The following is a 13,245-nucleotide window of genomic DNA, read 5'->3' on the forward strand; positions in this document are numbered from 1 at the left end:
CCTCACTTATGGTATATTGACATGCCATGGTGCTGCCACACAATGAACTGTGAGCAAGGCCTCAAAAAAGCATTTATATAGGCTACCAAAGCTGCGAGAAAAGTTCAATATTATTGAAACAATGTTCCAACAACTTTCTGAGAACAGGTGTTGCTGCCGCAGGAGAGAGACTCTACTGGGCTAAGGTTCCCGTGGTGGTTGCCTGGGAACCAAGGTGTGTGTGTGGGTGTGTGTGTGCATGTGTGTCCATATGACAAATGAGGATGTACCTGAGATCAGTTTTTTACACTAATTGTAGTCTCCCCCATTCATTTCTTATGACCGGTCATTTTTGACCGGGAACACCAAGAGTGTACAAAAGTTGAATAAAATACACAAAATTGTATGCAAATAAATACTATTTATTTTGTGTGTTGAAATCCTCTTTGTGGACAAAGTCATAGACTCTTAGGTCAGTCTGATCAAATTAAGTAAATTTTTCAGAGATGAAACTTTTAAATCGGACAGATTTGACCAGAACACAACATAAGGGTTAATATCAATTAATCAAATATGAAAATTTATAGAATGATAATAATATTAAATATTAAAGACTTAATGATAACTTTTTGGAAAAAGTTAAAATCTTCTCTGAAAGTTCTGCTGAATCACATTTTTCGTTCAATAAAATATTATTATGATGTCCTGAAACTTATAAAAAATAATCAAAAACAAAAAATAAGAGAATATTTCAGTTTCTTGAGCAGCTGTGACTTAAACAGAAGTAAAGGAAAAGGGAATCTGATGTATTCAAACCAAACTCTGTACAAAAACGGCAATTCTAGCAGGAAGTAAAAATTAACTGCCTCCAAGATGAAGTACAGTGGAAGTGTTAAGTCGCACAAAATAGAAATACTCATGAGTAGATGTACTTAGTTACCTTCTGACCCTGATTTTGAATAATAATGATAGTAATAGTTGAGTTGTTTTGTGACTTCAGAGTCTTTAAATGAGAAAAATACGTTAAAGACACTAGAAATTTAAATTCACAAGAGTGTAATCAATCATTTCTAACTGTAAAAGTTTTAAACTTCCTTATAGTCAGAGGGCAAAAGGACAAAATACTCTAAAAAAACACCAATACGTCGTGTTTTTATGTGAAAAACATGATTTATTGATTCATACACTGATAAATATAATCCAACTTTCATTTATTCTTTGACTCGCGGCTCCATCTGGTGGCTGAAGAGGCTCACTTCAGCTGGATCACACATGAAACATGGCCGCCTGCGAGGACGTCTGAACACTCAGCTGTTTGTTCTCAGACGGGACGTTAACTCTGAAGTTCAACATTAAAACCACAAGTCGCTCTGTGTGAGTTTCCGCCTCAGCGTTTCTTCCAGGTGAACTTCTTTCGGGCTTTCTTCTGACCCGGCTTCTTCCTCTCCCTCACTCTGGGGTCAGGGGTCAGCAGACCGGCTGGAAGCAAACAGAGACACGTGAGACGAGGACGTCATGACACACAGTGACTTCTGACACGTTCCGTTTGTTTGTCTTTTTTTACATTTTCAGGCATCTTGAGGTTCAACCAGCATCATCTTTCTGAATTTATGAGCTTTTATTGTTGTAAAACGTTTACAGGAAGTCAGATAACAAACATGGTTTCATTAAAACATGTTTTTGTGCCGTTGCTTCTTTTATTGATATGTTCTCTCTCTCTCTCTCTCTCTCTCTCCTTCCCTCAGGAGGGTTTGTCTTTCTGCCAGCTGCTGTCGTAAATAACAAGTTTGTTCTTAATGAACCACCTCGAATAAATAAAACGTTACACAAGCAAAACCGTCCAAAACATCCCGCACAGAACATGTGTTTCAAATACGTTGAACAGAGTTAAAACAATTAGTCAATTAATGAATTAGTCCGTCAGTTCTCGACCGGAGGAATTAGAGGAAATCAAAAACACAAAACTCTTCCTGAGGTGAACACCCACCTTGCCTCATGTTCTCCATCTCGCCGTCGGACAGGAAGCTGAGCAGCCCCCGAGAGATGGCGAGCCGCAGCGCCCCCGCCTGGCTGGACCTCCCGCCGCCGCTCACGGTGCACTCGAGGTCAAAGCGTCCCAGCATGCCCATGAACTGCAGCGGGAACATCAGCTGCTCTCTGAGAGGAAAAAAAAAGGGGAGAGAGAATGGGAACGTGGCAGAGCGGGGTGTGTGCCATTTAGCAGATAGCGGTATCAAACGGGCCGGGCCGGGCTCATTTAATGTCTGGTTGGGTGACTTTTCAGACAAGCGGCGGAGGATCCGGGCGCCGTGAAAAGCTTTCTCTGACAATCTCACCGCCGCATATTACAGAGTAACTTCTGACTCAGCAGGAAACGGGATGACTTTGTGCGTGTGTGTGAGGAGTGAAAGTGTTCTGGATGGCGTCTCAGCCTGAATGGCCTATGGCTGCTGACAAAGTCAATTGTCACCTCTCTGCTCCAATTACAGCCCGTCCTCACACGGCGTGACAACACCAGCTCTGGACATTCTCACACACTCACACACACACACACACACACACAGTCACTCAACTGTGTAATTAACTTACTACAAGGAGATAAATAAAAAACGAGGCGATGCTGTGAAGAGTGAAAAAGCTGCTTTTTAATTTTTTTTTTTTTTTTTTTGGAGCGGGGGAGTAAAACACATCACGTCGTGCATTTTTTAAAGGGAAAGCGGTATCTGTGAATGAAGCAGCCTGCCGTGAGGTGGAGGAAAAGAAGAAGAAGAAGAAGAAGAAAATAAGGAGGGTTTATTTGTTCACGCCGCTCTCCTACCTGTCCTGGAGGACGGGGAAGTACTGCAGGTAGTCCCGGCCGTTGATGGTGATTCGTCCGGAGCCGCAGTCTCGAAGAGTCACGGTGGAGTCGGACGTCTTCCTCCGACCTGAGAGGGGAAGAAAGAAACAGTGTCATCTTTGTTTTACGGTGGCCCAGAGGGTCAAATCACAACAATTACAAAAATTATGATCTGAAATGTTGGTTTCCTGAAAAATCTACATGTTTTCTGTGAATGACTAAACTGCTGGTGTCGTATATCTACCGTCTGCGGTGCTGAAGGCCACGCCCCTCTCGTCTCGCTCCAGCACCGGCATCGCTTGCTTCCTGGACTGGGCCTCCAGGTTCTGACGGTACCGCAGGACGAACTCCTCCTCTATGGTGCAGTAGGGCATCGACAGCAGGCTCTCCATCAGCTGGATGAAGCGGTTGTACTGCAGGAAACAACGCATTCAAGTCACCTTCTCCGGCTTCCTGTCATTTTCTCATAAAGACGTGACGGAGACAGAGTTCTTACGTCTTGGATGGAGATGTTCTCCACCAGCAGCTCCTCCAGTTCCTCCTTTTTGAGCCACCTGCTCGCGCTGAGAGAGCTGACGGACACAGACGGACAAAGAGTCCAAAATCAATACGTTGAAGCGCTGAAGGAGATCATCTGCTTCTCTGACACGTCTCTGCTGTCAAACTGCCTCCTTCTGTACGCCTTTGGACGACTATTACTGGAATCATGAGTCCAATTCTACTTTATTAATAATAATAATGATAATAATAATGATAATGATAATAATAAAATAATAATAATAATAATAATAATAATAATAATAATAATAATAATGATGATAATAATAATGATAATAATAAAATAATAATAATGATAATAATAAAATAGTAATACAATAATAATAATAATGATAATAATGATATAATAATAAAATAGTAATAAAATAATAATAATAATAATGATAATATAAAATAATAATAATAACAAAATAGTAATAAAATAATAATAATAATGATGATAATAAAATAGTAATAAAAATAATAATAAAATAATAATAATAATAATAATTGTAATAATAATAATAATAAGACCTCAGTCCAGCTTTGGAACACCACCTTCCTCTACTTACATCTGCTTGATGTCCTTGGTCAGCAGCCCCTTGGCTCTCAGACGATCTTGGTACTTCTCTATCACCAGGATTTTGCCGAACGTTTCCTGTAACGCGACAAAAACATTCAGTTGAACACATCCTGACATACAAAGAGTGACGGGTACAAACCATTAGAAGACCACCCGGTTTGTGTCTTTCGAAATGCAGTCATGTTTACTGAAATGTTGCGTTTCCTTACATTTTGTTGCACTTTTCTAAAACGTCTCGTGTCTTTTGAAACGTCGCTGTGTTTTCTTACGTTTTTTACGATTGAGAATCGCTTTGACGCCTCAGACACTGAAGCTCCGGAGACTTAGGAGTCAACGATGTCGGGGTTGGTTTCCATTTTTTTAATCTTTCTCTGTCACAGTTTTGTTTGGAGATTGAACACGAAGCCCTCTGCATCTTCTCACATGTATTTACAGCGTCTTGCATGCACATAAACAAAAACTTCCATCGTTCTCGTGTTAAACTTCAGACGGACACCTGCGCTGCTGTTTAACCCCTAAAAACAAAAAGCTGGACGGGATCAACGCGAGCCTGAACCAACGTCAGGACGGTTTGGCGGCCTCCTCAGCGGGAGCGAGCGTGTCGCGGCGACGACGGGCGCAGACGGGGACAGACGGAGTGCGCCGAGGGGGGAGCATGCCGGTCACGTCCCCGAGGCAGACGCTCCCCACCTCGGCCCCGCACCAGCGCCTGGGTGAGAACTCATTTCCCCGTCAATTATTCACCAGATGTTTGTTTAATTCCTTCTTGATAGAGTGTGCCTAATCCGCTGCCACTCCGACCAGCGACGGAGGGGTATGGAGGGAGGAGGAGGAGGAGGAGGTACAAACATCAAGCAAAAACCAATTTTCTTTGCGGGAAAAAAAAAGGGGGTAATAGAAAATGAGAAAAAAAAAAAGAGAGAAGGCGCGGGGACACGTTTGCAAACACTGGGCGCTACAATGGCGAGGAATAATTCGCATGGATCGGCCGGATGAAAGAGGGAGAGGGGCGAGTATCTGGATACGTTTAAGTCGAGGTTGTTACAGAGACGGACAGCTAGACCGCCGCACTCTCTGTTCGGTTGTCTTTATATGCACGGCAGGACTTCCAGGCTTTAGCTGCGCTGGCGTTGGAAGTTAAAGTGAAGGGTGGAGGTGGAGGTGGAAGTGGAGGTGGAGGCCTCCCCGGGGTTGTGTGGCCATAAAAGGGCTCAGCGGAGCGGTGAGCGGGGTAATGCACCGACGACGGCCGGAGGAGAGCAGCCGAGCGGGGAAGGCTGCTTTACACGCCACTGCCCCCTCCTGGAAACACTCCTGAGGTGTGTGTGTGTGTGTGTGTGTGTGTGTGTGTGTGTGTGTGTGTGTGTGTGAGAGAGAGGGGAAAAAAGAAAAATCCTGGAAAAACAGGAAGAGGAAAGAGAAAAGGTGGAGAAAGAGGGAAAATGTGAGGGTAAAAAGGAGCAGACAGGCAGCACGAGCTCTCAGACACGTCTGACATACCTATTTAAACCAACAGCAGGGGGTGCAGATTGCAGCTGCAGGGCACAATAGTGTGTGTGTGTGTGTGTGTGTGTGTGTGTGTGTGTGTGTGTGTGAGAGCCCGGACCGATATTCAGACATCACACTCTCTTGTGTTTTTTGATACAGACACACGCCTCGCACACACCAGACGTCTTTGAACAAGGTCAGCCGCAGACAGGAAGCCGGAGCGGGTCGAGCGCGTGAAGGCAACAAAAGATGGAGGGAGAAAAGAGGAGCTCAGAGGTGAGGAGGAGCGGGAGGAATGGTTGGGAGGTAGCAGCTCCTCTCCACCCCCTCTTTGCCTGCTCCCCCCTTCAAATCCCCCCGTGGAGGAGGCGCTCCCCCGCGGCGGGGACAAAGGCAGAGGCGCCGCACCTCCGATTCTGAACCCGGGACGCTCTGACACACGGTTCGTTTTGGTTTCATCATCGCAGATTCAGGAAATTAAAGATTGTTTTCATATTTTCATTCATGTGTCAACGTTATGAATGAAGCAGGGCGGCACTGACAGTGAAACTCCAGAGCGATGGCTGACGTGTTTTGTGCTGGAAAAGCAAAAATCATCAAAAATATAACTGAACTTATTGAAAGAGCGTGAGAACGATCACACAGATTCACCAAGCGACCTTTAAATCAACCTGGTCTCACGTTAAAATAAATGCTTTTGTTGAAGTTTGCTGCTTTTTCAGCGCGATGAGACGGTAACCCCGCGACGTCAGACGAGATTCATATTCATACTTTTACAGCAAAACCTCGTAAATGTGGTTATTTAACAGCTGAACTGGAACGACGCCTCCACACAGCCGTCGTGTTTCCGTCTCTGACCTCTGACCTCTCTGGATATCAGACGTCTGAACTTCACCACTCGGTTATCGTTTGTAACGATCGAGTCGCGGCCCCTCACATCTGACCTCTGGCCACCAAAGTCTAATGAGTTCATCCTCGAGTCTTAGCGGACGATTCTCTACGTGCATTCCTGAGATTGCGTTCGCGAGAATGGGAGGCCATGAGGTCACAGTGATCTTGACCTTTGACCTTTGTCCGCCAGCTTCTAATCAGTTCATCCTCGAGTCCAAGTGGAAATCTGTACCAAATTTGAAGAAATCCCTCCACAGTGTTCCTGGATTATCAGACAGACGGACAAACTGATCGTATAAACAATATTAACGATTGAATTCTGTTTTTTTATTCACGGTTTATTTCATTCATGGAGTCCAAACTTTTCTTTTTTTTTTTTTTAGAATGGCGGTACGTCGCCACTGATATCTTTAAAAAGGACTCATTTCTTTCGGTCCTGGCTGATTCTGCTGAGAACATAAACTACCTGAGCTCCTTCTTCACCTCTTCTGGATTACAGGTAGATCTACAGGTATTCCTCACTCTTTGACCTCTCCCTCTCTCCCTCCTTCTGCCTCACCTCCATCTAATCTCCCACCTCTCCTTCACCCCGGCTCGGCTCTGCTCGGCTCTCCGTGTGGAGAAGAGGATCTGACGCGGCCTCTCCTCTGGGGACGGCCTCTCCACTGTCTGTCTGAATAAGATATGACCCGAGGGGGGAGGAGGGGGGAGGAGGCATTTTGGAAGCTGGATGGAGATTTTCGGCTGCCTGCAGTACTCACATGCATCAGGGTGTAGTAGGACTGTTTGCCGGTGTAGAACAGGAAGTGGAACGGCCGTCGGTCCTCGCCCCACTGGATGGCTTTCAGAGACGGGAGACAGAATCAGATGTGAAGCAGAGAACACGCGAGAAAAATAAAAAGATTCTGGAAACATTTAGATGATTGAAACGAACCTCTCTGCTTGGGGAATACTTGATCTGGGTGCTGGAGATGAAAACAGACATTTAATTATTATCTTTGGTGTCTGTGTGCATTAAAAAGGAAACCAGAGAAGAAGAGATCCGAGAAAATGACAAAAAATACACATAATGTTGTGTTACGTTATTGGTTTTCCATCTTTAACCATTTTATCAATATTAAAAAATAATTGTCGGTATTAATGAATGTATAAAGTGTGACAGTGTGCTTCTGTGTTCACTATCTTTGTATCATTTGCCCCTTTTTATTTGTATTTTCCTCATTAATTTGTTCTATTAATTCTATTTACCTGTTTATTCATGTCTTATCTTCCATCTATCCCTCTGATTTACTTTCATAAACACATTTATTTCAACGTTTTGACAACACTGTGTAAATATAACCTAAAAAAAGCAGAAAATGAGGTAAAAAAGCGTAGTTTCTGCTTGGTTTTACCATGAAAGCAAATTAAAACGACATGATGGGAACAAACTGTCACACTAATCAATAACATCAGTTCGACATGAATCTATTTCATAAACAGGAATGATTTACAGCCTTTAAAGTCGTTTTCTGTGCGACTTTATCCGAGCTGCAGACACGTACCTTCATGAGCGGCCGGGCTTTCTTCTCGAACAGGCCGGAGGGGAAGAGGTACTCGATGCTCCTCTGTGAGAGAGAGAGAGGAGGAAAAAAAAGAAAAAGAAATAAATAAGAGGAGGAAGAAGAAGAAGAAGAAAATGGCAGTTTGAGAGCTGATGGCACGTCGTGACGAGGCCGACGCGTCCGAACAACAGAGGTCACACCGAGCGGACGCCGCGGAGAAAAGTGACAGGAAGAAGAGGCACAAGCTGGCGGCGGGTTCAAGGAAAGGCGAGCGTGATGAGTGTGAGTCTGTGTGTGTGTGTGTGTGTGTCTGTCTGTGTGTGTGTGTTATTGTCGAGTTAGAGGAGAAAACAAGCAGAAAAAGGCACAAGTTTTTGGCCAGGCTGACAGCGAGCAGAGGACACTGTGGACGTCCAACAGTTCACTCCAAGTTCATCCTCCACTCGGTGTGTGTGTGTGTGTGTGTGTGTCGTTAGCGGGGCTACAGATGGCACTGGAAATGTGTGTGTGTGTGATAGAAGAGAGGGGAGACAGTCTGTTCATCTCTCCTCTTCCTCCATCCCGCCGTCCCTCCTCTTCCTCTTCCTCGTTCGTTTGTTCCTCCTCTCTCCGTCGGTTCAATTAGCGAGGCAGCAGGTGCAGCCGGCGGAGAGCAGGTTGCTGCCTTTAAGGTTGTCAAAACGACGGAAAGCGGGGAGAAAAGGACTGGTGGAGAGGTGTGTGTGTGTGTGTGTGTGTGTGAGGAAAAAGTTACAGGGTACAAAGGGAGGGACAGGCGATGAACAGATGAAGACACACCTGCGTGTCCCCGGAGTCTCGGCACAATATGGCCGAGATCCCCCCCGAGGGGTGAAGACGGACTGACGGAGGCAGAGAGAGTCCGACAGTCACCAGCACAACGCCGTCAGCGACCGATTTCAAAACGACATCGTCAAATCAATCAGATAGCATTCTGATCAGCTTTAATCGCCTCTGCCGCGTCACTGAAACCCAACGAGAGGCCGTCGGCTGCCGTCTGTAACAACGACATCGAGAAAGCTTCGACAAATCAGCAGACAGTAAAAACAAAAACAAACTAAACGGGCTGAGAAGTTGTTTTTAAACCTGCAGAACCTCCCGGGAAAACACCAGAACTTACAGGAAGACGTTCTGAAGACGTCAGCTTTTAACTAAAGTGGAAACAAAATGGATGCCTTTCCATAAAACCACCTAAATATTGATATACAAAACATATTGTAAACTACATGCGAGGAGAAAACTGATATATAATACGAGTTAATAAAACCGACCAAACATTTACGTTCGTCCATCAAAGTCGAGCAGTTGCGCATCAAAATTCTGATTATTCCTGAGACACGATTAACTTTGATGACTGCTGAACTGATCAGTGGATCAACTGAGTCTTGTTTTGACGAATACTTTTCTTATGTTTACTGATCTAAAGGTGTTTTTTTTTCTTGCCTGACCTGAGAGTTTAAAGACAGAGGGAGTTGTAAACTGTACACAGGCTCCATCAATTCATGAAGAAGTTCATATTTTTAGCGCTGAATGAAATATTCTGTGATCAGAAGTTGTTTAAACTCACAACAGGTGTTTCTTTTCAACACTTTCTGACATTTGTATCAACAAAACAATTTATCTGGAATCAAAGAATGTTTAATGAGTCGTTACTGGCATTGATTTATTTCCAGTCATCTAAATGAGGAATGAATCTACTCTTTGTTTCTCATCGTGGCTCAAACTAATACTTTTGGCATTTTTGTTTTCAAATAACCGTCACGAGAGTTATTTCATTTTGTCTGCGGTGTTAATTTCTCCCCCCGGGCTGTAAACGTCCTCCTGGATCTTCACCACCGTCACAGCTGAGGCGTCTGGACTCGGAGGGATTTATCAGATGCCTCTCCGCCTCCACTCCTCCAAAATGTTCCTCTTCCCCTGCTCGCATCTGAGTTTGGGCTGCCGGCCGTCGCTTCGGCTTTCACAGCCGGGCGCCAACAGCTCTCTTCATTACCCGTGAGGGGCGCTGGGGACCGGGCCGAGGGACGAGTGGGAAATCGAGCTAAACGGTTTGGAGCAGCGAGGGGCCGGTGCGTTGCCAAAATGTGGAATCGGCATGTGTGTTTGAGGGCGTTGCTAATGTCCCTGATGGAGCGGATTAGGCAGCGGTGGCTCCACCTGCCTGATGATGATGATGAGGATGATGTGAAGAGACGACGGAGGTTTAAAAGACAGAAGCTCTCCAGTCTGAGAGAAGGAACCTGATCAGCGGTCTGTCATTAGGGATAAATGTTGATACATCAGGAGGAGGGATGTCTGGACGTCCACAGGAAGAGATTTAAGGGTTAAAGCAGAAACTAGCTGTGAGCATTTATCTGAGACTGAATATGAACCAAACTCCTGCCTGTCAAAAAAACAGCTGCTCATGAGCTTATTTCATGTCAAATAAGGCAATAAAATGACTTTGCTATATCTCCATCTCAGTGTATCTGTCGAAAGAAACATAATTCCAGACTGTTTTGATAATCGATGAGCCACTTTTCGCGCAAAAATGTCAAATATTGTCTGTTTCCAGCTTCATAAATGTGAAGGTTTGCTGCTTCTCTCTTCTCTTTGGGTTTTGGACTTCTTTGATTTGCATGTTTCAAGTGTGAAAACAATCAGCAGGTTCATTGTGAAGGAAAAGGATTGATAGCTGCAGCCCTACGTACGTAACTACTGTTTGGCTACACATCTCACAGTCGATGTTGCAGTAACATTAGCGACAAATCTCCATAACTTGTGTTAATGAGGAAAAGCGCTGCCTGGTTGAGGACCTGAAGAAGGTAAGTACGTGTTTGTACTGTTCTGATACCGCTCTGTCTTCCAGCAGTTTATAATCAGGAAGCTACGGTGCTAATAACGATTACCTACGATTGCTAATGACATTAGTATAGCTGTCAGTGAGGTAGCAGTCTGTATTAGCAGTGTAATTCCTGTTGTTAGCCAACACCTGAAGCTAAAACTACCTCAGTATGATCTGAGCTTTTGGTCGATCATTAGTTAAGGAGACAACATCTGTGTAAGCTTACCGAGCCGGGCTTATCTATTAAGTGAAATCTTAAACTCTTCCTCAAAGTCTTTTGCCATTTTACACAGAAATACTGCTCTCCTCAGTAAAAAATTGACTGGGTTTCTGCAGAAAGTGTGATTTTCATCTATATTACAGTATACCAGTATGTTAACCTTCAACAAATTAGCCAGTAACTTTACTTTAAAATGACAGGAGTCGTTTCTTTATGGTGCAGCTCGAGCAGAAGAAGGACGCAGGACGTTTTTCTTCCACATACAGTTATTTGTTTGTGATGCAACGGCAAGTTAATAAACTGGTTAGTTGATTAACAGAAAATTAAGTCATTTTTAAGTGGAGAACGAATAAGAAAACAGACAAAAGAAGCAAATCGTAACCCTTGAGAGGCTGAAGCGGTTGATGCAGGATTGTGGTGAACCCCCCATCCCCAAAAAAACACCTGACAATTTATTTCACCGGATAATCGATTTGTTGCGTGGTTCATAAAATGTCATTAAATCATGAAAAATGCCCAAGATGACATCCTCAAATGTCAGGAACTTAAAGATACTTAAAGAACTTAAAGATGGTCAGTTTGCAGTCATAGAAGATGAAAGAAAACACAATGTATTCACATTTAACGAGCTGGAATCAGAGAATGTGGACCTTTTTTTTTGGTAAAGAAGGGACACGTCATCCAGCGCACATTTTCAGACAACGATTGAGCTCTTTGACGTGGAGGAAGAAGATATCGGGCTTTAGATGCACCACAAAATATCTGTCAGGAGGATGAACTCATTGCTGATTTGTTGGAAATAAGAAAAAAAAAAATCTCACCAGCGTCCACCTATAAATGTACCCATTTTAACACTCAAAGATCAAAGTAAATAATCAAACTGTCTGAAACAACAGAGCTTTTACACCTGATTCTTTACTCAAACACCCAGACAAGTACTGATAATCCAGACCTTCTTGGTGTGTTTACATTTGCCTGACACATATGCTAACAACCCTTCACACATAATATGTTCTTAATTGATACAGGAGTCACTTATCCTTCATACAAGAGACAGAAAACAAGGAAAGTCAGCAAACAGACAGCTAGAAACCCCACAGAGACAACAGGGAACTCTTACATCTATGTCCTCCTGGGTGAAGTTCTCGGGGTCCTCTCCCATCATGTTCGCCAGGTGTCGTTTCCCGATGTCAAACTCCTCCACCTGCTTCTTGATGTACTCCATGGTGTACTTCTCTGGCCCCGCGGCCGCCAGGTTCTTTCTGCGGAGGGCAGAGCTCACACATATCTGCCTGCTCAGGACCTGAGGAGGAGGACGACCGCCGTTATTTTGACAGGTGTTTGGTTAGCTAAACTATGCTAACTTTCTACATATATGTAACATTAGCGGCATCAAACTGCAGCCGAACTGAAGTTAAGTGTACATTGAGTTGATTTATCATATCACACAGTCTTTAACACTGTAATAAAACTGAATGCAGCGACGGGTAAATTTAATTCCACGTATTCGTCAAGCTAGTTTCGGCTAGCTGCAAGAAGATGCTACCTCAAGGACGTCAGTGGTTACGCATTGTGGTTCGTTTCTACGAGTTCGCGTTTGTTCTACAAACAGAACTGTTCAGTTTATCAAAGACAACCCCGAACTTTACCTGCCGGCTCAACTGCGACGTGACAGCGCTTATACTCGAGCTGCAACTCCCACATTTTCCCAAAAACGATCCCACGGTTCGCGCACAGGACGCCGCCATGTTGGCATGCAGCTGTGGCGTCACTGGCGGAAGTTGTCAGAATAAGAGACACGTGCCATTAAAATGTACAACAAATTCCTTTTCCTTATCATTATTGTTATTATCTTACTTTATCTATTTGTTTATTCTTTATTTGTTTGCCTATATGCGTGGTTATATTTGCTCTTCAACTGTGATATCTGATGATTATTTGAATTGTGAAATCAAGAGAAATGATGAAAAGATGCAAATTCCAACATATATTAAAAAAATATATGAATATAAATCTCAGGGCTAATAAAAATCCAGTTATTTTTATTTCATGATTAAATCTGTTTTTAGCCTTTTGAAAAAGGCACCACAATAACGTGTTTTCGCAGCTTTAGTCGTCATCAGCTTTGCTAAATAATATTTATATCTTTAGCTTTATTTTCTAAAAAGGAAATCTGATGTATTATAGATATATTATAATGTACACTTTTTGGCTTTTATTTTGAAATAAATTGAACCAATCGCCATGCCAAAGCAGCTCAAATGTTGCATTCAAGTGACTGCAGTAGCCTTCGTGATGTGTTCAAGTGCTCTTTAACGAGCA

General features: G+C 43.6%; 1 protein-coding gene and 1 long non-coding RNA gene across 2 annotated transcripts; one reads left to right on the forward strand and one right to left on the reverse strand.

Annotated features, from left to right (window-relative positions):
* Nucleotides 1–1,127: 1,127 nt before the first annotated feature.
* mrps9 (mitochondrial ribosomal protein S9) lies at nucleotides 1,128–12,705 on the reverse strand. Its single transcript, XM_030410395.1, has 11 exons — nucleotides 12,573–12,705; nucleotides 12,044–12,226; nucleotides 7,862–7,924; nucleotides 7,252–7,282; nucleotides 7,079–7,158; nucleotides 3,928–4,013; nucleotides 3,315–3,390; nucleotides 3,063–3,231; nucleotides 2,798–2,906; nucleotides 1,967–2,136; nucleotides 1,128–1,458 (listed from the first exon to the last, which is right to left on the reverse strand). The coding sequence occupies exons 1-11, from the start codon at nucleotides 12,669–12,671 to the stop codon at nucleotides 1,367–1,369; spliced, it is 1,158 nt and encodes a 385-aa protein (XP_030266255.1). The 5' UTR covers nucleotides 12,672–12,705; the 3' UTR covers nucleotides 1,128–1,366.
* On the forward strand, nucleotides 5,503–7,473 carry LOC115577354 (uncharacterized). Its single transcript, XR_003983090.1, has 2 exons — nucleotides 5,503–5,868; nucleotides 6,701–7,473. It is a non-coding gene; the product is annotated as an uncharacterized LOC115577354 (long non-coding RNA).
* Nucleotides 12,706–13,245: the final 540 nt, after the last annotated feature.

The sequence above is a fragment of the Sparus aurata genome, chromosome 24 (genome assembly GCF_900880675.1).
Source record: "Sparus aurata chromosome 24, fSpaAur1.1, whole genome shotgun sequence".
NCBI classification, from domain to species: domain Eukaryota; kingdom Metazoa; phylum Chordata; class Actinopteri; order Spariformes; family Sparidae; genus Sparus; species Sparus aurata.

What these genes read in the sequence shown, in the direction of transcription:
- mrps9 (XM_030410395.1), bottom strand. Translation starts at nt 12,671, where the DNA reads ATGGCGGCGTCCTGTGCGCGAACCGTGGGATCGTTTTTGGGAAAATGT. An exon ending in CCTACTACACCCTGATGCAT is followed by an intron (nt 4,014 to 7,078) that starts GTGAGTACTGCA and finishes GTCGCGTTACAG; the next exon opens with GAAACGTTCGGCAAAATCCT. An exon ending in GGCCTTCAGCACCGCAGACG is followed by an intron (nt 2,907 to 3,062) that starts GTAGATATACGA and finishes TTCCCCTCTCAG; the next exon opens with GTCGGAGGAAGACGTCCGAC.